The 24,614-nt window shown below is 39.3% G+C and overlaps 1 protein-coding gene across 1 annotated transcript in view; it reads left to right on the top strand.

Moving 5' to 3' along the window:
• dcc (DCC netrin 1 receptor) overlaps positions 1-24,614 on the top strand; it is a 270,121-nt gene that overhangs the window by 169,070 nt on the left and 76,437 nt on the right. Inside the window, exons 14-17 of the mRNA XM_020601173.1 lie at positions 12,972-13,113; positions 15,963-16,073; positions 18,304-18,498; positions 21,485-21,580. Coding sequence (XP_020456829.1) covers positions 12,972-13,113; positions 15,963-16,073; positions 18,304-18,498; positions 21,485-21,580 — 544 coding nt within the window. The remainder of the gene's footprint in view (positions 1-12,971; positions 13,114-15,962; positions 16,074-18,303; positions 18,499-21,484; positions 21,581-24,614) is intronic.

The raw sequence follows: 24,614 nt of genomic DNA, 5'->3' as shown, positions 1-24,614 counted from the left end.
AAATTCTGTCTCTCAGAGTGGGAATGCACCTACAATGTGAATTTCAGACCCCTCCATGATTTCTAAGTGGGAGAACTTGCAAAATCGCAGGGTGTTCAAATACTTCTGTTCCTCACTGTATATGAAGTACATACTGTTACCTTGTTTATTTTTAGCCACTACAACAGTCGCTGAAGTTAGCAAGAGTTAATTGTGCATGTGCGAGCTCTCTGTGTGAGCTCTTTGCTTTGTTTACAGTCCACTAGCAGTTTAAATGTATATTAGGCTTTGTGAACCAACGGGACCAAAACTTGATGTGAGTTCACAATAGTCAGAAATAACATCCATATGTTAAAAGACAAACTGGAGGTGGAATAAACAAACATGGCTGGAATTCAAAAGATTAATCAGACAGGAGACATCATTTTTAAATCAGTGTGGAATTTCTACTGCTGCTGCTTTTTCTTTCATTTTCAACTGAAGCGTAAAAATCCTCTTTAATCGGCTGACTTGTTTTGCTCAAACGTGACATGCTGACAACACTGGTTGCTGTTATACTTTCCTGTTTCCCACTGGTTTTGCACCTGCCGTCTGTTCTGCATATGTTTTAGAGACTCAGTGGTCAGAGAAGTGTTAGACAGTTAGAGTTCAGACAAAATGATCAGAGATATAACCCATTTCATTCAAAAAGAATTCATAAGAATGTTTATTCTGCTCAGAAAGCAGCAGCAGCAACAGAGGGAGTGATGAATGTTTCCAGAGATGTTGTGAATGGTTCATAATTTATGTCCATAAAGAGGAGGCTCAGGCTGTCTGTGGAGGGCTGACCTCATTTAGTTTCTGTCCATTTATTTCCCTGCATGTTATTGATATTTCTCTGCTGATCGGCTCTCAGGTCAAGGTTGATCAATCACTGGCATCAGAGCTGCTTGACAGTTAAAAGCCTCATGAAACAAGTTTGGGGGGGGGGGGGGTTGTATATATTCAGGCTGCTATTCTGGCTATTCAGGTGGCTAGTCTGTATAAAACACTGCTGAAGCCCTGCCAGCTCCACACCTCTGGCCTCCCTGTATATGATAACAAATGAAAAAGACAGCTTCATTATAGACACACAGAGAAATGCTAATATAATACACTACATTTAACATTTCTGCGAGTAACAGTAACAGTCAACATAACAACATGTAATAACACTCCATCATGTTTTGTCTCTAATGCTTCAGCTACCAAATGCCCACATTTATGCTAAATATTACAAACTGTAAAGACACTTTGGCAGTGTCTGAAGATGTGCCTGGGTGACACAGACTGTATCAGCATCTCTCAGGACTCTGGTGGTGGGCATGGCGCTGGTGTCATTCCATCACCACAACCTAAAGCAATACATTTTAATGTCAAGAGTGGATAAAGCTGTAGAGGAAGATAAAACACATTTCTATGGTCCTTGCATCCAAAATGTATATTTTCTATCATATTAAAACTGATGACCTCCATACCCACTGATACAGAGGGGCAGCTGTCAAAAATCTTCTGTTCATCAGAATGTGTGGAAGGGTGGGCTGACACCAGGCAGTCTGTACCGCGCCTGAGAATGTTACATCCCCAAAGTGTGATCGCTCCAGGCCGTGCCTGGGTACACTGAACCTTGCCCAGGTCCAACCAAACCGGTTCAGTTGGACTCAGGCATGGTACACATATAGTAGTGTGATTACTAACTGTGCCTGAGCACAGAGCCCGAACGCTATGTGCTATGCGAGAGCATTTCTCTTCAACACAAAAAGTTGCTGACGTACCATTTAAGAGTGCTCCAGCCTGGATCTTTAAGTGTAGGGTGCATGCAGGCCAGCGTGGGAGTGGAGAGGGGGGAACAATCATACGTATATGTATATGTACTGTATGAAAAACTGCATGTGAACTCTAAACTATGCTGAACTCCTGCTGGATTCTGCTCACTGCTTAATTGCCATTCACACACAGTGACACGGTGTCACACAGTATGTGCGAGAGTCCAGTCTCAGTTAGTTTCACTGCAGTGTTTTGCTGAAGGAGAAAATGTGAATCTTTTTATACTCATCAAATTTCTGCTGCCAAACATACTTTTCAGACAAATTTGACATTTCCTCAGCTTTTCTCCGGTCAGTGGAGCGTTACTGTCAAAGAATGAGTGAGTGTCTTGTTGAATGCTTGGCTGAACACATAGCCAGAATTTACAGTATGTCAGGCTTTGGGGTTTTTACCCAGAATTCTCTGGAGAGTCCAGCCATGGTCATTGTCTCTTTAGCTGTCAGAAGTGCATTCTGGGAACATTCAGCACACAACAAACTTTTATTTCCACAACGTGTCTAAGAATAGCTCATGGAAGGCTTCCCCTTGGAGCCATTAAACTTTCCAGTGAGTCTCCACAGAAATCAGATTTGTGTTAGTCTAGAGAACCTGGAGACTCGTTTAAACATTAATTAAACGAACCAGCAATGAAGGTTCCAGCTGAGCTCAGTGTGAAGTGTTCAATTTACTTCTGAGGACATGAAATGAGCTTTTACACAGCCCATTATAAAACCTCTCAATTAATGTTTCTCAAAGAGGGGCAGTGCAAGTGATAATTCATTCTGGTCTACACACATACATTGATTCTCCTTTCACAATGACTTATTTTCACTCTCACATACATTTATTTAACTCTCAAGTCCATGTATTTTTCCTGCCTTATCCATGTATTTCCCACTGATATACACTTTCACTTTCAACAAGAACTACAGGCATTAAAATAAGTCTGAGGGACATTTGAAGCAGAGACGGCCAGAGGCATAACTGAACTAAACACCTGCTTAGGGCCCCCGTGACCACCAGAGGGCCCGCAGGAGGGCTTGTTTGTACATATGCGCACTGTTATGGCCATTAACTGGATCTTGATGCAAGCACGATTTGTCAGACCCCAATGATAGGTTACATAGAAAAGCAGCAAAAAAAGGTAATGTTGCAGAAAAGCACGTATCACTCTCGAGGAGAGAAAATGAAGAAGAAAACAAGGCTGAGAAAAACAAGGAAAGGTATGCTTGTGTGACATATAGCATTTTCCTTTAGCGAAAACCCACAGAGCAGAAAGAAAATGTATTGTCCACCTTTCCATTCATTGTACTTTTACAAATGATGGTCTTTGTTGTTGTCTTGGTGATTTCTATTTGGAAAAAATTAGGCTGTGTTTTATTACACAGCAGCACATAGACCAAGTTGCTAGCTTAGCATTAGTTTAGCACAAGCAGACATGGTTAGGAGAGGAAAGAGTCAGGACGCTCCTTAATTTCATGACAAAAACAAACCTGCTGCCATTGTAATACTAGGATGATGTTTGTGTCCCAATATTAGCCTGCATATAGACTTTATCACTACTTTGGGTCATGGATAAAAGCATAACAACCAAGGGGACAACTTCTTCCAGCTCACACGAATACTTTAATGTCTGTCATAACCATAGGACAACAGAAAATCAATCTCCCTCTCATCACTTCACTCTCAAAAGGCCTATTACGACTCTGCAAATATAAGTATTTATTGAATGACTAGTAACATGCACTTTTAATATAGTTTCAGAATTTTAGTTTATTTTATTTTTTATGTTATTAATTTTATTTAATATCATCTGCTTTTTTACAATTGCTTTTTTATTTATTTAGATAAGAAGGAAACATTACCGAGGAAGGATTAGTTGATTTTAATTATAGTTGACTCTGCACTTTTTTAAACCAAAAGCATTTACAGTGGTTACCTTGTTTACAGTAAATTTGTTGTGTGCTGGTTTATTTTGTTACTTTTCAGTGCACCAAATTCAGTGTGCCACTTAGTATTTAGCACTCAGTACCACTTTTGTCAGTTCGCTACCCTTTTAATTTTAAAAACTATCGAAGGGTAGAAAACATGCGAGGCTGATAATGATACGGTATGAAACAGTAATGAAACAGCTACAGTTAATAAATTGATAATAGGTGTGTTAGATTTACAGTAGCCCATGGGTGTGAATGATCAAGAATTGACAATAGTTTATTAACTACTGGCATCGAAGAGCTGGTGAAGGGCCACCAAATCAAATTTTGCTTAGGGCCCCATAAAGACTTGGGTCGGCTCTGCTTTGAAGGATTCTGAAATACTGTAACAGTGTCTACCTGGATGTTCAGTCAGAATGGCTCAAACCAGCAGGACGCAAATGTTCTTTGACCTGTAAAAAATGAAAACATCTGTACAGCCACTACTCGAGCTTAACACCCACTTTCTTCAACAAATGTTGTGGCTAACAGAAATCCAGATAAGGTTAGAATTTTCTCATACAGCACTCTGACAAGCAAAATCATCTTCTGTTAGTTTACTGCAATCTCAGACAGCTTTAAAAGTGTGCAAGTAGGATGAGCCTCAATACAACCATTGTCATGAAATGCTATTCACACACTTTGTGAAATCATTCACTCATTTGTTCATTCATTCATTATGTTAGTCTAACAGCATGACAGGCCAGATGTTTTTTCTGCCTCTTTCTCACTCTGTGATGTCAGTGAACAGCAGATAATTACTGCCATCAGATTCCCTCACTCTGACGGTTTGCAGAGTCGTTGTGGTAACAGGATGATTACACCCTCAGAAACAAAAACACAAGCGTAATCATCAGTTTGTTGTCGCTCATCAACTGTTTTACTCTCGGATCATCTTCTCAGCTGTCACTACATCACTCCAACAACACCTGAGGCCCTGGCCACCCCATCAGGAGCACAACTGCTAATTAGACAAAGTAATAAACAGCTTAGCTCTGATTGGATCAGGGAGAGCCCGGTGACAAGGAAGTCATATGTTTGATCCCAGAACAGCACCACCGCCTCCAAACTGTGAACACCTTCTTTGAGGTCTTCAGCCTAAGGAAAAATTATCCTATTTTCTGTGTGTATATAAATTAAGTTTATGTTGAAATTGATTATAGTGCTTTCAATAAAATGGTACTCCAACAAAGTGAATAAAAAATCATTTCTATGAAAAGCACAATATTATTCATGCATTAACTCTACTTAAAATTAGAGAGATAACTCCTCCCATCCCCACTGGAAGTTGCACCCTTGAGTGAGATATATGAGTATGTAACACTTCAGCATACCGGTAAGGGTATTATCCCTGAACACATTCCCACCCCCCACCCTTACTGAAGGAGAAGTATGTTGTGCAATGTGATTAGATAATAAATTTATTGATCAATAGAAAGTGATATAATAAATAACTCAAATTACCGCTTCATTTACCTATTAACTTTGTTTGGAAAATGCTTAAAAAAAAAACATTTGTGTATACAAAGAAGCAACTGCTTGAACACCCATCCATTGTAATTTTAACATAATGTTAAAAGAGCACATATACATACTGTATGGTGCAGCATGGTGTTGCATGTTGTAGCCCACTGCAAGGCAAAGAGACACACACAAAGTCACACACACACACACACACAGATGATGTGATTGCAATTCTCACCCAGAGGACATGAACAAACAATCACAGATTGAATTCAGGGAATGTTGACTTACCTGGCCCTGTGTGGGTGTGAGTGCGTGTGCATGGAGGTCACAGGGTGGATGAGGTGGTGTATGCAGCTCTCACGCTGCAGCTGTCTATACAGAAACAGAGAAACCTACTGAATTAATTCCGGTTTGAATTTAAAGATTTGTTTTTCGTTTAGCTTTTTCATCCATTGATCAGACTGCTCAGCACCACAAGGAGTTAAAGTACAGCTGGAAATGCAATAATATTGACTGAAATTCTAAGTATAATTCTCTATAGATCATTATCAGACCATATAGATTTGTTGTTGTATTATTGTCATGGCTACAATCGGTGTGCATTGGTGTTTCAGGGGTCTCCTTGACCCCTTGAAAATCTTAAAATGAAATTTCAGGGGGGTCTTTGAAATGTGCCGAATTATTTTTTCTTTTTCTACACAGTACAGTTTATTTGCATGTAACTAATGGTTATAATTTATTTCTATTTAACTGTGCATATTGCCTGTTGTCATCAAGAAACCAATAGCAAACAAAAATGAGTTTACTAGAGGGCTGAAAGGACAGATTTAAAAAAAGAACCTATTTCAATACTCAGTTCACGTTGGATAAGTATCAGTAACTTGCTTTGACTGAAGCTATACTACTGTCTTATAATATTTCTAAAGAGCCTGGGTACCATGCATGGCTTTTTATTTATTTATTTGTTTGTTGGTTGGTTTTGGGTGGGAAAGATGTCACCTTTTTGGATCCTCACCCATTTGTACTAGCAGGTATAGCAGTAGCACAGGTTTTACTATTAACACTATTGTAGTAGTAAGGAATATTAAGTTTCCTTAGATGACTCTTGTGATTATCACTGCTGTTATGGTTATAGTATTAATATCTGTGCTAGCTTCATTAGTTTTCTGCAGACCTTCCCGTATCCTCTGAGGCAAAATTAAAACAGATGGAGGCTCTCAGCCTATATGAAGGCAGTGAACAAGGCCACAACCTCCCTTGCCCTGCTGCTTTATAGTTTCAGCTACATCTGAATACAAAGTAGACACAACAGGGATTTCTGCTCCCTACATTTTGTGCTCCACTGAAAAAAAAAAGATTCAGTGTTACAGTACAGTACTGCCCGAGGCCACTTCACCTCTAGTATACACATGAAAAAAAACATTTAAAACTGGCTTAATTGACCCAGGAGCCCATTCAGATCAGCCAGTGCAATGAAAGAGATGAAACTCAACAATTTAATGAACACAGCAGACTGTGGTTCAGCTGTTTCGTTAGCAGCAGGTGGAGTAGACTTCAACCAATAATATGCAATGGGTCAATAGGCTGGATGTAAGCCAGTGAGATGGTTCACTTTGGAAACAATCTTTAGCAAATGCAACACAAACACATCTGACAATACTGACAGAGGGTAAAAATCTGAAGTATGCAGGTGAACAGTAATGTTAGGATAGTGTACCATTATTTTGAAATGAATCAATCTATTATTTCAAGTAAGTGGAAGAATGGACTGAATTGGTCAGTTATACTGTAGATGTAACAAATACAGTGCAACAGCAGCAACTAGTTGCACTACTTGCAATTGTATTAGTACTGTAACAGCAGCTGCAGTAGCGGTATCAGTAGCATTTGTACTTGCAACAGCAGCAGTGACAAAATCAGAGTATCTGATCAGAAGTAGTATCTGTAACTGGGACTTCACACTGAAACTGAAACGTGATTCTGTTACCGACTCTGACCTCCTGATGAGCCTTGTGTTCTGAGATGGATTTTACTTCCCCACTGTTTGGGTCATATTGGCCCAAATGATTGAAGAGTCAAGAAAATCATCCCAATTTACTTTTTTGACATCTTATACTTTTTAAAGTCCTCTTGAGCTTGTTAAATTTTTCAGAAACAAAAAATTATTTTACCACTACCCATAAAATAGGTGTGCACATTTTTCAAAAAGCAAAATCCAGAAATTCTTCTTTGATGTCTTTGAATAAACAACAAAGTTAAAAAAGAATTGTGCTTATGTTCTATAGGTAATTTTGGACAGGTATATTTATCTTTTTTTTTTTATCATCTTTGGTTTTTCCAAAAAAAATGTCAAATCTGGGTTCTCAACAACATCATCGACTTCAGACCAGTCATCTCCGTTTCCTAGATGCTTCCTGCTCAGATTAGGTACAGTGAGTCAGTGAGGCACATACAGATGGTGACAAATGAAAGGAAAACCCAACATAAAGAGTCTCAGTAAGGTGTTGGGCTACCACGTGCCACCAGAACATCCTCAGTGCTCCTTGGCATTGATTCTCCAAGTTTCTTGGAGGGATGGACCCCATTCTTCTAACAGATATTCCCTCATGCGATGTTTGGATGATGGTGGTGGAGACGCTAACACGTCGCACCAAAATCTCCCAAAGGTGTTCAACTGGGTTGAGATCTGCTGACTGTGAATGCCACAGCATATGAGTCACATCTTCATCATACTCATCAGACCATGAGTTTGATTTGCAGTGACCCTTCCCTCGAAGCCCCCCACACTGTAGGGGTCAAGCGTTCAGGTTTTTTATCCACAGACAGCGGACCTAGCTTTTTTTTTTTTTTAAACTCATTATTAATTCAGACCTCATCCAAGAGAAACAATGAATAGTACATGAAAAGAATGATTGAAACAGCCCCTTTTCTCACTTTTTTTTGTGTTTGCTCCACCCATGAGGGGTAGCAGTTTTCCAGGAGATTGCTCCCAATGCTTCCCCCCATGGTAGAGTTCCATGTAACACTTTTCAGGTTCAGGACCCTGATGTGTGTATGACAGGGAGTCTGTATGTGTCTGCTCCTGTGCATATGTGTATGTATGTATTATTTGGCAGAGAGCTTGCATGTGCATGTGTGTGCTGGGATCCATCTGATTGTGTGTGAACGTTTTTGTATTGATCAGTTGTACCTTTTACATCAACCACAGAAGCAAAATATGTGAAAGCCCCTAGCACTTAATGGAGTTTATCACTGGGGTCAAACATTAACAGTGTGTAGCTGCTTATAAAATAAAACACAAACGTCAAATTAAAATCATTTTCTGCAATTTTTATAAAATTAGGATTCATCATGATATGTCACAGATGAATAATGATAAATATGTTTTTTTAAACAGCTAAAGAGGCTCTGGGGTGATACTGACCACAAACAGGACAAGGGTTAATGGACAATGGCCTTCACCAGGCTGACTGACAGCGGAAATGTACCACATAAACATAGTTTTCATGTAGCATCATCTGGGAGAAATCAGCAATGTTTTTATGTATGGATTTTTAAATTTTATTGATTTTCCCTGGCTCCTTATAGAGGGTGGGGGGAAAATGAAACATAACGTCAGAGTTACCTCAGGAGCCTTATCAGTCATGACACATACCAGTAAAAATTTATAAGAGAAAATATCAAGGGATTTGTGTGATTTTAACAAGCTGTCTTTGGAGGCTACATTTAAATAGACACGTCAGACAAAAGGGGAAAAAAAAGATGAAGCATAAAATTGCAAGGCATCAAGGGGTATCCATGTGAATTGAGACATTTGATAGAAAAGAGGTCTATTTTTTTATGAGTCATGTGAAGGACGTACATAAAAATGCGTCTAAAGACATGATCAGTGTGAATTGGCCTTAATAGTGGCAGCAGCAGTAGAGAAGTAGCAGTAGCTGTAGCATCAATAGCTGTAACGCCAGCACCTGTTTTCAGGTGGCGATGTGGACATGTTTTGCTTTGTTTGTTTGTTTGTTTGCTTGCTTTTCATCCCTCCCATCCCTCATTCCTCATTGATTAATACTGTGCAGAGGACTTGAAAGTCAATATATAGGCTTCTTATGGAACTTCAATTAATAACAGCAAACAAACTGAAAAAGCTATAGGTTATATGTTCCAGACTATTATTTTATTTTAAATTTAGCAACCTATTAGCTAACTAGTCTGACTATATGAATTCCACAAAATAAAACAGGTTAAATATATACCATCTCCTTAAAGCAGTATGGGTGTGGCCCCTTGATGTTGGGGTGGTGCACCACCCACAGAACCCCTTCTTACCATGCTATGGTAACAGCACGCAATAACAGCATTAAAAGTGGTGGCGGCAGCAGCAGTAATAATAGCAGGATAGTAGCTATTATAGCAATAGTAGCAGCAATAATACCAGTAGTCTACTGCAGTAATGGAGATATGGTTACATTATTAATAGTACTAACAATCTCTTGAAAAAAAATCTAAGGAATGTTGTCATAGCTGTTGATGTCCTTCGTGGCTGATTTGCCCCTTTGTGTCTCTGTGGGAGTTGTTCTGACATGAATAAAGAGAGAGAGAGAGAAAGTACGGTATTAGTCCCACAGGGGAAATTTCTGAATTTATAATTTCTGTATAATTTCCATAGATAACACAGTTGGATGTCAGCTTTGTCGAAGTGACTAATTAGTTAATGAAGCACATGTGATGTTTGACCAGAGTGAGAAAGAGAACTTTGGCCAACACACACTTTTATTCAGATTTTCCCTTTCTTCTTTTTCTCCTTCCATCCTTTTTGCCTCTCCTCACCTGTCCACCCCTCCTCCTTTTCAGTAATCAGTTCTGCTGTAATCAATTAGTAGGATGAAGAGCAGCAGAGGGAACAGGTGCAGCTAAATGTTAATGAATTCCGCTGTGGCCGTCGTCACAGTAACACTGGCTGAATATTTAAACTGCTCATTGGCCCGTTGACTTATCCCCCAACTGATGGAAGGATACACACACCATCACTCTGAGTGTGTGCATGACACCATCAAAGGATGTGTGAATGTGTGCGATACAATCTGTACATGTGTAAGTAGCCGTCTGGCTCTGAGTGGATTAGATGAATGACAATCCACTTCAATGCTGTTACTAAAAATGGTGCCATAAGAGTAGAATATAATGGTTTCTGATTGGCTGGCAGGTGTGTATTAAAACTGAACACCACGGCACCTTTAAACATACTCTAGTTGATCATGGTGGCAGGTGTGTATTAAAACTGAACACCAGGGCACCTTTAAACATACTCTAGTTTCACTCAGCTGTGTGATCATGGCGTGCCCTGTTCAAGGCAGTATTTCTTAAAAATGATGCTGCATGGTCAGACAGCGGTGACTTCCCTACCCTTTCTTTGGCTCTCAGTTCATATTGTTGATGTCAACAACAAAAGTAATGTAAAGAACATTTTGAAAATAGTAGTATCAGTTAAATCTGACATCAACATATATCACATCTGGTGGTCTCGTGAGTCATTGACTGTGTCCGAAATCACTCCCCATAATGCACTATATACTGTGTTCGCCATGTTCTAATGGTGTCTGAATGCTGAAGGTGTAAATATATCCACTATATAATGCACTCAAAAATTACACAGTGGAATGTAAAAAGTAGTGCACATGCCATGTACTCTACTTTCTGCTAACAATCCCGCAATGCTCAAATTCTTGTCGCATAGTTCTTCATGATGATCTGTTGGCTATTGATAATGATAATCACTTTTACTGGCCAAGTATGTTACACACAGAATGAATGTGTCTCTGGTACAGAACCAAGGCAGTTACACAGAATGAATTTGTCTCTGGTACAGAACCAAGGCAGCTATTACTCTCACACACACACACACACCAACGGCAGTGCTGTAACTGCAAGGCGCTGCTCTGGCTAGCGGGAGCAACTTGGGGTTCAGTGTCTTGACCAAGGACACTTTGACATGTGGACTGGAGAGAACATTAATCCAAACACCAACCTTGTGGTTAGGGGACAACCTTCTGAGCCACAGCTGCCCCTAGTGAGTGAACTACTTAGTGTACATTAGACAGGGAATGGTGAATGAGTGAAAAGGGAGTGATTTCAGACACAACCATCAAGTGGATGGTTCTCGTGAACATTGCAAAGAGGATCTTACTTAAAGGCAACGATATTCTGTAGGTAGCCACAGTATCAATCCAGCTTTTTGTATATCCCAGGACCCAGACATGGCAATGTGAAGACAAATTTGTTTATATCCATGTTTACTTATCAGTTTTCTTCTTTCTTGCCTTTTTTGACATGTTTTTATTCAACTATAGATCAGAGGCATAGATGAAACCTTTAGGCAGAAATGAGTCTTGTCACTCACATACTGTAGTTCTTTTATTTGTTTGTTTGTACTAGTAGCAGCAGTAGCAGGAAAAAGTGTACTATTTCTTATTAATACTCAACCAGCACGAGGAGTTAGGAAAGAAAAAGTTCACAGTTCCACACAACTTACTTATATGCATTTAACCAAAACCACAGCCCTACACTTATTGTGGCCTAAGTGCTTTTGTAGCCTAAACTTAACCAAAGATGCTATAAATCCCAGTCTCAGGAGTGAGATTCCACCTGCAATCTATCACAACCACCTACTGGTGATTATACTGTTAATAAATGTAGTAATGAATTCATTCAGAAGAAAACCATAATCCATCCAGGACTCAAGGCTGCAGCTCAGAAGGCAGAACAGTTGTTTCTTAACCACAAGGTTGGCGGTTTGATTCCTGGTCTCCCCAGTCATATGTTGAAGTGTCGCTGGGATAAGACACTGAACCCTAAGTTGCCCCTGGTAGCCAGGCAACAACTCAGACAGGGCTGCCATCAGTGAGAAATTTCCCCACGTGGGACTAATAAAGGAATGATTATTATTATTATTACTTTTCTAATTCATTAATCTTTATTCATTAATGCATGCATGCATGCACACACACAAACACATGGTTGTGCTGAGTATATCAGCAGGTTGGTTGACGGCAGCTGCCTTGCAGACCAGAGCACACTGGAGGCTGAGCAAACATCTGCTCTTTGTGTGAGTGTGCGTGTGTGTGTGTATGCTTCATAGGTGGGTCGTTAACATGCAAATAACGTAATTAAAATTCATGGAACACACACCCAAGCACACACAGATACACACACTCAAATACCGTATATGCCCCACCTCCACAAACACAGTGAAATTCAAACTACCACAGCCTTTTACTAGAACAATAAATAAAACAAACATAAGCAAATAAAAACATAACCACATAGATACCAGCCCAACATCAGACTCATCTGAACAATAACAGACACACAACAGAAGCCAGATGGGTTTTTCTGCTGATTACTGGTCAAATATCATGCTACGTCCAAATGTTATACACATGTGAAAACATGGGCACACATTTAACAACTCTGTGTATTTTCTGTTGTTTAAATTTTCAAAAACCTGAGTGCATGCATGGCCATGACATCACTGTTAAGATAATACTCTGGAGATTCCTTTTGATGTTTTTCACACATACAGTATCACTCTGTCCGGGTCGTCCTTCTACAAGAGATTGGGTCTTTTAATCGTCTGTGTCCAGGAGCCCGTAGTCTTAATCAGTTAGTGTCCTCCATTAGACTACTTTGCAGTTTAATTAGTGTACTTATTGTTTACCCTATCTTGTCTCTCAGAGCATCAAGGTGTCATGGCAGCCACCTCCACACAACACCCAGAATGGCATCATCACAGCATACAAGATAAAATACAGGAAGACAGGTCGGCGTGGAGACCAAGAGGCCATCGAACCCAACAACTTCTGGTACCTGTTCACAGGTGTGGCTCTTTAAGTGGATTCATTCTTCTTTTATTTTGTCTGAATTAAGAAGTTCAGGGCACTTATTTAAAGTTTGGCATTTCGTTACAACTCCTGGGCACTTTAGCTCTTATCAAATGTTACTCAAACAGGAAGAAATAGTGCATTTTTTATTGGACTATTATCAGCAGCAGAATAATATAATTTGGTGTCCTAGTGAGTATTTACAGTAATAGCTTTTGGACAGCAATAGAACATTATGGTACAGATAAATAAAGAGCCAGTTCTCATTCCTGGAGCATCAAAGGCTGATGTTTTGTCAAGCATCTCTTTGTGATGTATAGAGTTACTTTGTGCATTGTATAAAGGTGCTCAAGTGGACCCTTGGGGTCTGTAGGAGACGCAAGGTTTTCAAGAATATAATGGGAAAAGAATTTGGAAGGCAATAGCTAGGGCAAATGGATGGGTCAAACAAACTTTGGACTTTCCTACAAGAGAGCAGAGTTTGACTCAGATGTGTGATGCTCTATTTTTTAATTGGTGTGTTTTAGCCCAACACACGTTCTTTTCCCTAAACCTAAAGATGTACGTAGTTTTTGTGCCTAAAACTAACCATGATGCTGAGGTGGCAAAACACATATTTTTATGCGTATAAAAACGCCAATATTTGACACACTGGGATGAAAATGGGTTGGAATAAAATAAATCAGGCTTTTGATACAGGATCAATTTGTTGATAGTTTTGGCTTTTTAATTGGATTTGTTGACATTAAGAAAACTGAATTTTAGAATGTCACCAGACTTAAACATTTGACCTCAATTTAACTTCCAAATAAATGCAGTAAAACTGGACTCTGTTTTTTTGACTGAAACAAAAATGCCTTTGATTCTAAAAGTATGCCAGGCTCTAATTTCCATATGTGGGGATTCAAGAAGAACACAGATTAACGTTTTCACTGAAGGACACCTGAGGCTGACAATTTGTCCGACATGAACGTTCAAATAATGACAAAGAGAGGATTCTAATCCTCAAGATATGTGTGTGTTTCCGTGTGTCTAGAAATGTTTGAATGTGTAGGTGGTGAACAAAGTAGACTGCATGCATGTGTGTATGCGTTTTCTCTTCTGAGAAAGAAAAGCTGCATTTGCATTAGTCTACGTCTACACTGCGTTCAAACAGCCACCAGCTATTATTTCCATTTGCGGTTTTCTGGATTTGAATGAAACTGAACTTCACTTTCATTATTTTCCACCTATGGTTATCTTCATCTGTCTGTCTGCACATGAATTTGTCCCCCAGTGGCAGGTGTTATCCTCTTGTTTTTGTGTGTGTATGTTGAATCTGCAAGACTAGCTGACAGCAATAATCACCCCTTTTCTTTCTCAGGATAAAAAACTGAATTTTTATAAATAAAATAAGAAATTGTGGCTTAACTGAGGAGATTAAAAAAGGCAACAAATTAAACCTTTATTAATTCTACATTACACAGAAGACTGAGGAAAGTGAAACAGTAATAACATCTCCAGCTAGAAAACATAGTAATCAGGGGATTTAAACTCATCTGTTTGTTCTCTGCCTTGTTAGCTTCGCAGTGACTTGAACCAAAGGTTGGTGGGTTCAAACTGAAAATCCTCCTATGGAAATATGTTTTCTTTGGGCTCTGCATTCCCACCAATAAAACAGAAAACTGAATTAACACAAACCAGAAAGGAAAACACTGATTCTTTAAAATCCTTATGGCACACAATAGAGGCTGCATTGCTTATTACAGCAACACTCTAGAAGTGTTTGACAGAACAAGCAACATGTCGATGATGGTGCTATTCTTAAAGCCTTACCAGTGGGGCTTTGATAAGGTCATGTAGTCACTAAAGTGTAAATGGTTTACATTCTGGTGAGGAAGAACCTGATTAGGACTTTCTGTGGAAAACTGAGTCAAAGTGACAGTTTGATAATAATAAGGACAAAGCCAACAGTACAGTGATTGTGCAGCCTCAGGTGTTAAACTTTGTGTTTTAAGAGGATAAAAAGCCATCATGTGTCCTTTGCCAAATTAAATGCCTTTTTTAACTGTAAAGACAATTAGAGCAGACATAATGAGTGCTATTTCTAAATTTAACTGTTACTTGGAAATTAACAGCAGCCTCACCTGCTGTTGCTATGGAAGAGAAATCAGTCAAGAATGGATCCGAGCTTTAGAAAATTAAGAACAGATTGAGAAAACCTGATCAGTTAAGTTATTTCTAACTGATGATCATCAAATACAGTAACCCTGGGGTGTGGTGCAGTGATCCAGGCGAATCCTATGTGTTTGTGTTCATCAACACTGAGGTTTTAATTACAAACAATTCCATTCATTCATCCATCCATCCATCCATTATCTATACCACTTATCCTTTAGAGGGCCGCAGGGGGGCTGGACCTGGGTACATCCTGGACAGGTCACTAGTCTATCACAGGGCTGACACTTAGAGACAAACAACCACTCACGCTCACATTCACAAATCAGCCTAATCCGCACGTCTTTGAACTGTGGGAGGAAGTCATAGTACCGGGAGAGAACTCAGGCGGGAAGAGGAAGAACATTCGTACTCCACACTGAAAGGCCCAGGACTTTCTTGCTGTGAGGTGACAGGACAGTGTTAACCACTGCATCACTGTGCCATGCTGTTTCAAATAAATGTTAAATAGGAAAAAAAAAGAATAAAAAACACTTGTGAAACCATCAGTTTTGTTCATTTTTCCACTATAATCATTAACTGCAGAAATGTTAATAGTAGCACAGATGGGCACTTGTATATTTTGTATGTAAATAATTAAGGTAGCTACAGTAAATGTCAGTTATAAAGACATGCTTTCTCTCTCCAGGTCTGGAGAAGGGCAGTCAGTACAGTTTCCAGGTAGCAGCCATGACAACCAATGGAACAGGTCCGGCTAGTGACTGGTACACCGCTGAGACACCGGAGAACGACCTGGATGGTAAAAGAGTGGCAGAGATTGCATGTGTTTGTGTGTGTTTATGTGTCTGTGTATGTCTTCCTGTGACTGCATGGATAGATTTTATTACAAAACCATGTTGTGAGGACATTTTGGCTGATCCTTAACCTTCAAAGGTTTGTTAATGTGAAAACTTGATTTTATGGTTCAGGTTAGAATCAGGTTTAGTTTGAGTAAGGAGCAAGGGAATTCATAATGTCAGTGAATGTCTCACCTATAGAAATACAAGCTCTGTGTGTACGTGTGTGTATGGTAGCAGAAATCTGTGCAACAGCATGTAAATACTTACACTGTCCCAATACACACATAAATATTTGACCAGTCAAGGACTGAGGCGGATGGATGGAAGATTTGCCTCAAGGGGGGGAAGGAGTAAAGGCAGGAGGGAACAGATGGGAAGGTTGGAAAGAGGGGGAGGGGAAGAGAGATGAAAAGAATGTAAAGGAAAAGAGGAGCGGACATAGAGAACAGGACATAATGTTGAAGGAGAGCCAAGAAAAAGAAAAAGTATTCAAGGAAATGTCAAAGTACAAAAATTAAAGTTTGCATTTTCATGAAAAAGCCAACAGAAGGTACAGTAACTCTTTGCTGTAAGCACCCCATCTATCATATATAAACAGTATGTAGAGTACACAATTGATAAACGGATTCTAAGATTACAGGGTACAGTAGATACACAAGCTTTCTATACAATACATCACAATTATGTTTGCAAAGCAAAAGATGACAAATGATTAAAAATCTAGTCAAAAAGCAATGTAGTTAAAACACAGTACAACAACAGAAATAGCTCCTCTTGTAGGTACCCATCAGTGGATTCTAGGTTAAAGTAGGAGTATACAGGACCAAAAACCATGATGTTTGGTAATCTAAACCATTCGACTTTGAAGAATCAACAATTTGGATGTTGGCCGCCACTCTCAAGACTCTTTTTTTTTTACTTTGCTGGCAGTAGAAAAGTGTCTCTCTGTGTATCATTCAACAAAAAGTGTAGTTTGCTGGTGTTTAATGAAGAGTAATCCAACTGGGAGGTTGTTATAAAAACAATCTTGGTTGGCTCCAAGGTTGAGGCTTAAAAAATGGATCTGTAACTTGTTTTATTTCCCAACCTTAAGTTTTAAATTGTTTCAAAGCCCATTTCTTGCTGACTAGAATCAAATTCTTGTGGTAAGATACTGAAGCCTTTTATGTACTGCTGATCCAGAGATTGCCACATTTTAACTTGTCAAGTCACCAGTACCACTATCAGCAGTTTTCACCTGTGGAATATCAACTCCTGTGTTGCTGAAACCCCCAAGGTCCCAAAGAAATAGTGAGGATATGACCTCAGTATAAGCAGATAATAATCAGGTTTTTGTCTCAGTTCTAGGTTCTTCCACAATTCTACTTTGCAATGGAGATATGAAGTTCTGAAAGTCTGTTGTGTGGGAACAAATACCATGTGGTAAAACCTATGTGTCCAGATTTATTTTACACTGTTTATCCCTCACTGGGTCTGCAACTCACTGTGAATTTAAAATGTGCTGTATTTGCTCAGAGCCATGCTAAAGGGAAAACTTTCACTGATGTTGGACACATATAACATCATCCCGAGTTTAAGACCAGGTGATTTGGCTGCTGGAGGGAAAAAATAAAGAATAATTATTAATGGGAAGGAATTTTTACAAGTGTTATTTTTACAGCTTGCTTTAATTGAGAAAAGAAAGAGAGACAGTATGAATGAAAGAAAGAAATGAAGAGAAAAAAACAGCCAACAACTAACAAACGGGCTGCCAGCTCTTTTAGTATAGTTGCCTAATGATTTCTAGAAGAATAATTAGACAAGCTGACCTCAGGCTGAGAGGAGGATGCTCTGGTCAGTTAAAAAACAAACACATCCATGCTAACTGTGTTTCTATGCTGGGACAGAGGAATACACAAATCTCATTTCAATGGATTGTCACTCAATAAAGTGATATGAAGTGTCTCCCCCCGGGACTGAGAGCACACTAATCTGATCTAATCTGATACTGTGGAACAACACAAAGTGTCATGCCTTATTAGGCTTAATACACAGCTAACAGGGTTAGCATCTGTTGGCTAAGGTTTCTCTAGGTCTCTATGACTGAAGATGCAGGGTTGGCTTTAGGACTACTGCTGTTGGAGGTCAGGAACTGCAATCACCCTGTCATCTTCTTCTTTGGTGTGATGTTCCATTGTTGTGTTTTTACAGAGAGTCAGGTGCCCCACCAGCCCAGCTCTCTGCATGTCAGGCCTCTGCCCAACAGCATCATTATGTCCTGGACTCCACCCCTGAGCCCCAACATCCTGGTTCGTGGTTACATCATTGGCTACGGCGTGGGAAGTCCCTACTCTGAGACTGTCAGGGTAGACAGCAAGCAGAGATACTACTCCATTGAAAACCTTGGTGAGGAGGGGATAGTGGACATACCACTGGACAAAGCAAGGTTGCATCTCAAGTCTCTTATATAATTGCTCTGCCTTCCTCAATCCTCACTCACCCTGGAAGTTGTTCTGGTTGAGCAAAGATTGAAGATGTCCCAAGACTCTTCTTTCTGGCCTGGAGGAGCCATGTGTGAGAATACATGTAAGCATCCTTTGCAGAAGTCTTTTATGACCCTTTATTGGACATAAAACGCTTCAGATTAAGGATCAAAGAAAAGGATGTCTCATGTTTCTAAAATGTGTTTCCTCAATTCCTGTCTCCTCGCATTTTACTTCGCATCTTACAGGGGCAGAACTAAGACACAAGCAAAAGCCATAAATTTGGGAAACATAGATGCATATAAGAGGCTTGAGATGTAACCAGAGAGTCAGATTAGAAGAAGATGGCAATCACTTTCCTCTCTGTGTGTTCACTACATCAACAGCTTCAGGTGGTATCTAGCCTAGCTTAGCACAAAAGATGCAAGCAAGGGGAAGCTGCTAGCTAGCTCATAAGAGACAACTCACAACAAATCCAAAGCTGTTTGATTGCTGTGATGATTGGTGTCATGACAAAAAATATTATAATGAAGACATTAGTAAGACCCTAAAAAAACTCTTGTGGGGAGGGGGGGGGGGGTATAAAACTGAAGTAATTATTTTAAGTACTGGCAAATTTATTGCATGGCTCTAGCAGTTTAAAAAAAGTCTGTTTTCTTTTATTTTGGTGGACCACCATCAGTAGCCATCAATAGCAGTGTTGGTGGAAAAAGATTTGCGGAAAACATTTTTATGAAGAGCTGCCCAGTATTGATTTAGCAGATTAAAACTCAAACCTGTCTGTCACTCAGTAATGAACAGACCCAAGTTAAATTCAGGCCATTTTCTTGTTAAGCTCAGAAGCAGTTAGCTGTCCTACTTTTTTGAATGAGGGAGCTCTTTCAAGAAAATCAACTGCTTATATAACTAGCTTACCAACAATAACTTGTAGAACTTTACATTTCCCCTCTAATTTGGATCAGATTACATAGTTATTTCCAGGGAAATCTTCTAGAAATTTTTGTGTACAAAATTATGGATGTGTAAGTAAATTTGTACTTACAGTAAAATTGACCATCACCTGTCCCACCATCAACAGTTTTTAAATGTGGAATATCAACTCCTGGGTTGCTGAAATCCCCAAATTCTCACACAAATACTGTGGACATGATCTCAGTGTCTTCAGTGATACTCGAGCCACCAGTCACATGTACTCTAGCTGGATGGTGACGTAAGGATTCTGGTACAGTTTTTTGGAAACAAATAGCAGCTGGTAGAAGTTATCTGCCCAGACCTGACAGCATCTGCAACTTAATTTAAAATGTGCTGTATTTGCTCAGAGCCTTGCTAAAGGGCAAACTGACAGTGACACTCTAACATCACACCAGTACAGCACTCCCCAGCGCCAGAACCACCTGCACAGAGAGAAAGGAATGAAAATCAGAGGATTATGAGCTGAAGATTAATCACATATATATTTTCGATCACAGTCACAACCTTTTTTTGTATGTTCTCTTTATCCCAAACTATCTTATCACTGCCAAAAATTCAGAATTCTATGAATTTACATTTACAACATGCTTACAACCCCAGATATTTAATAAATCTATAAATCCAGCTGCTCTTGCTAACAACGTGCCAATATTGACACAATGCTCCCCTGTTCCATTAATTAATTATGATGATGAAATCCCCATTTATTTACAGTCAATAATTTAAAGGAATTTAATATGAAAACAGCTCGAGGTGGAAATCTAATTGTGAAAGGTTGAAAAAGAAAAAACATCCTCTCCAGCAACTGCAACATGCGGTTTGCATGCCAAAGAAGACAATAATAAATTGACTCTGTGTGTGTGTGTGTGTGTGTGTGTGTGTGTATCCCAGATATATATATATATATCCCATCTCAGGCCTCATAATGGAGAAGTAATGAAAAAATTAAATCTAGCCATTGTGTTACATGCACACAGGGGAGCAAGCACACATATGTACAAGGCATTTATAATTCATAGTCATCATTAATTCATGTGTCGAGGGGCCTGGGGAGCAGAGTGAGTGTGTTTGTTTAACTGATGTGAGGGATTGATGCTACATGTTCTTTCCATGCAGCATCATCACACCAAGAGTGAAAAGCAGCAGCAGAACAAGCCACTGCATGACAATCAGCTCAAATGTCTGCAGTCATGCTTCTTCATGTGATAGAGTCAAGTCAGGCCTGAAGCGAAGAACTCACATCCTTAAAACCTGGAAAAAGAAACGTTCACTCTTTCGTTGTCACAGTGGAACAAAGTAGCTGCACTCTACTGTCAGTTCTCAGACATCAAACACTGTCAATTAGCATAGTTTAATTATTGACTGGTGGTCATCTTAAGCCGTTTTTTCTAAAATTGTTATTTATGATACCACTGTCAAGCAAGTCAGTCATAAGACGCAGTGTCCATGACAGACAAAAATCTGAAACTGGGCTGCATCCACCCATGAACAATGAACATGCTAAAAAGACTACAACAACAAGAGACATAACATTTATTCCTGTCTTGCCAGACAAAGAGCACCCTAAACTCAAACACAGGGCCACATGAAATGGTTTGGGGAGGCACATCTCAGCTTATACACCTAAAGACGCGTGTCTGGGCCTTCACAGTGAACAGGCCGAAACAAGACAGTTCTCAGGACCAAGTTACCATAACTATGAAAATATGTTGACTGTAATATGGGTGATGAAAAATGAGGCCTGTGATGTTCATAGTAAGTAATAGTATGTTATTGGGCTAACTTTGGACCATTGACCTTTATCTTAAATTCAATAAGAAAGAAAGAAAGAAAGTATAAAAAACAAGTTATATCTACAGTTAAATCTCTAAGTGATAATGTACTATGTTGTGTGGGTGCAATAAAATTTAAAATATCTCACTCTCTCTCTCTTCTAGAGCCAAGCTCGCACTATGTGATTTCCTTGAAGGCCTTCAATAATGCCGGAGAGGGGGTTCCTCTGTATGAGAGTGCCGTCACTCGATCACTGACAGGTAGATCACATCCAAGTCACTGATAATAACCACAGGAATCGGTCCATCTTTACAGCACACTGATGATGCATTCACGTACAACGCTGTGATATGTAGCAGATATAACAACATGTTCCATATCAGTGCAGAACACGATGGCTGTGTCTCGATACGGAGAAGTGTCATGTACTGGGAATGCACTGTGTACAAATGTGATGCAGCCATAGTATTATTATGGTGGTGACGGTAGTAACATTTCCAACATAAGAAATATCAGTGATGCTGTTATCATTACCACCAGGAGTACCTATAATTATTAATAGTAATTGCAGCAGCTGTAGTAGCAGTAAGAGTGGCTTTAGTATTAGACCAGTGCCAAGAGCTGTTTCAGCAGTAATGGAATAATGCAGTGGCAAAAGAAGTACTGTAGTGGGTTCCTGCTGGACTTTGTGTGTACTGCCTATCCCAGCTACATTTGAGCTGATGTTTGTGAGGCCTTGAAAAAGTTGTAGTTTTGATTTAGGAGAAAAGAGTTTAGGTCTCAATCTGAAATATTTATGCTGAGGAAACGGATCACATACAACAGTATATCAAATACAGTCTGCCTGTTGTGTGTGTCACATGGGAACTATGTGTATATATTTATATATGGTTTGTAGGTGATACCTTACACTCATTGTGATTACTGTGCATGTGTGTGTTCTTGTACTTGCTACATAGTGAGGAATTTAAATAGTATTTATTTATTTAGCTACAGAGTGAGGACATTTTGGGTGGTCCTCACTTTCTGAAACAGCTTTTTGAGGGTTTAAGACTTGGTTTTAGATTTCAGGTTTGGGTTAGGTGTTAGATATTTAATTCTGACGGTTAAGTGTTAGGATAAGGGGCTAGGGAATGCATTATGTCAATGAGTGTCCTCACAAAGGTAGAAGTTTGAATATGTGTGTGTGTGTGTGTGTGTGTGTGCGTGTGAGAGTGACTCATTAGATCTTCCTGTAGACTATGTGCTGCAGAAGTGAGATAAATGAAAGACATCCAACTCTCAGCCAAGTTTCATCTTATGAATTAAACAACCAGCCCTCCTCGGCTCACACAGCAGCCTGCAGCTGACATAAATCCTTTATTACTCTCATAAAAATGTCACATTTCTGAGGTTTTTCACTCCTGATGATGCGATGATAGTCACAGGAAAAACAAGCAGCATAGACCACTCAGCTCAGCTCTTTTTAAAAAAAATCTTCATTAGGGGTTTTTATAGTGAAACTTTTCAAGTTAACATTATTTTTTACTTACACTTGTCCTTGATGGATTTCTTTAAGACAGGAAGGAGAGATGACGAAAAAGAGCAAGTGAGGGGAGATGAAGTTTGGATATAGATTAAGGAGAGCAAGAAATAGCGAGGGGGAGAGAGAGAAAAGATACTGTATTTGATTTGAAAGCTCATGGAAAAAGGAATGAAGCAGAAAGAGAAATAAATGAGGGCAGAGAGAGATGAACAAGGAAAGAAAAGGGCATGTCAAGACGGTGGAGGAGTCAGAGAGATTGAGAGAAAGATGGGATCTTAGGCTTCTATAAGTGCACTGATTTATTAATGTACTAGTTACATACAGGGTTGTGTTGAGATTTGCGAGGAATGCTTTAGTATTTTTTTGAAACCTCATAAAAGTACCAATTTCCAATATACATGGAAAAAGGTATGTTTGTGTTAATAGTGTTAAAAGTGTTTTAGGAATTACTGAAGTCTGTGTTACAGTAAGTAAACCTGTAGTCATGTAGAGTCAGAATTTGGACAAAGAACGTGTGTTCAGACACACAGGGTTCCACAGAAATAAATGTACACATCAATTTTGCAGAAATATATGAAGACAGGTAACAAATGAAAGGAAAAACCAACACAAAGAGTCTCAGTAAGGTGTTGGGCCACCATGTGCCACCAGAACAGCTTCAATGCACTTTGGCATTGACTCTCCAACTCTACTGGAGGGATGCACACCATTCTTCCAACAGATATTCCCTCATGTGATGGTGGTGGAGATGCATCTCCCATAGCTGCTCAACTGGGTTGAGAGCTAGTGAATGTGAAGGCCACAGTATATGACTCATATCATTCTCATACTCATCCAGACCATCCAGTGACCCCGTGTGTCCTGTTGATGGGGGTACTGTCCTGGAAGGGACCACTCATTTATTCAGGTTTTTCCTTTCATTTATCACCTGTCTACAACTGGAGTTCTTTAGACATAGACAGGTATTTACAAACATAAATACATCTGGAAATCTGTAGAAATATGTAAAAACATTTTGAGTTATATAAATAATCACAGGCAATACATTTTCATATCTGGGGTTCAATAATAATACAGTCACATCTGGAGTTCTATAAAGATATAAAGACATCTGGAGCTCTGGAGAAATACCTGAACACACCTTGGGCTTTTTAGAAATATAGCAACACATCTGAAGTTTCACAAATATACAGTATGTAAACACATCCATAGTTATATAAAGGTTAACAGTCACATTTTGAGACATTTTCTTACACATATGGAGTTCTTTGGGCAAAGAAGATGCATCTGGAGATTAGTTGGCATTTGTAGACACATCTGGACAGAGATCTATCGAAGTATGCAGACACATCTGGAGTTTTGTAGACATAGGTGGACACATTTAGTTGTGAAGACAAACAGTATGTTTACACATCTGATAGCCAGACATATGGAGTTCTATAAACATGCATACACTACATACAAGTGGAGTTGTTTAAAAAATACATTCTATAGCAATACATACTGTAGACACATCTGGACTTCTACAGACATGGCGTTCTAAAGAGAAAGATATATCTGGAATTTTAAAGTTTCTCAAACACATCTCTTTAAAGATGTGTAAACACATCTGGACTAAATGTGTGTAGGGCTCTGTACAATTATACAGACACATCTGAATTACTGTTTAGAGCAGTAAAAAAATCTGTCCCCTAGACAGTTTAACAGGGAGTTGTTACATGTATGTGACAGTTAGGAATTAATAAACTGATACAAGGTCACCCACAGTG

This window comes from Monopterus albus, unplaced genomic scaffold (assembly GCF_001952655.1).
Source record: "Monopterus albus unplaced genomic scaffold, M_albus_1.0 scaffold50.1, whole genome shotgun sequence".
In the NCBI taxonomy this organism is placed as follows: domain Eukaryota; kingdom Metazoa; phylum Chordata; class Actinopteri; order Synbranchiformes; family Synbranchidae; genus Monopterus; species Monopterus albus.
This window is presented reverse-complemented; position numbering and strand designations above follow the sequence as displayed.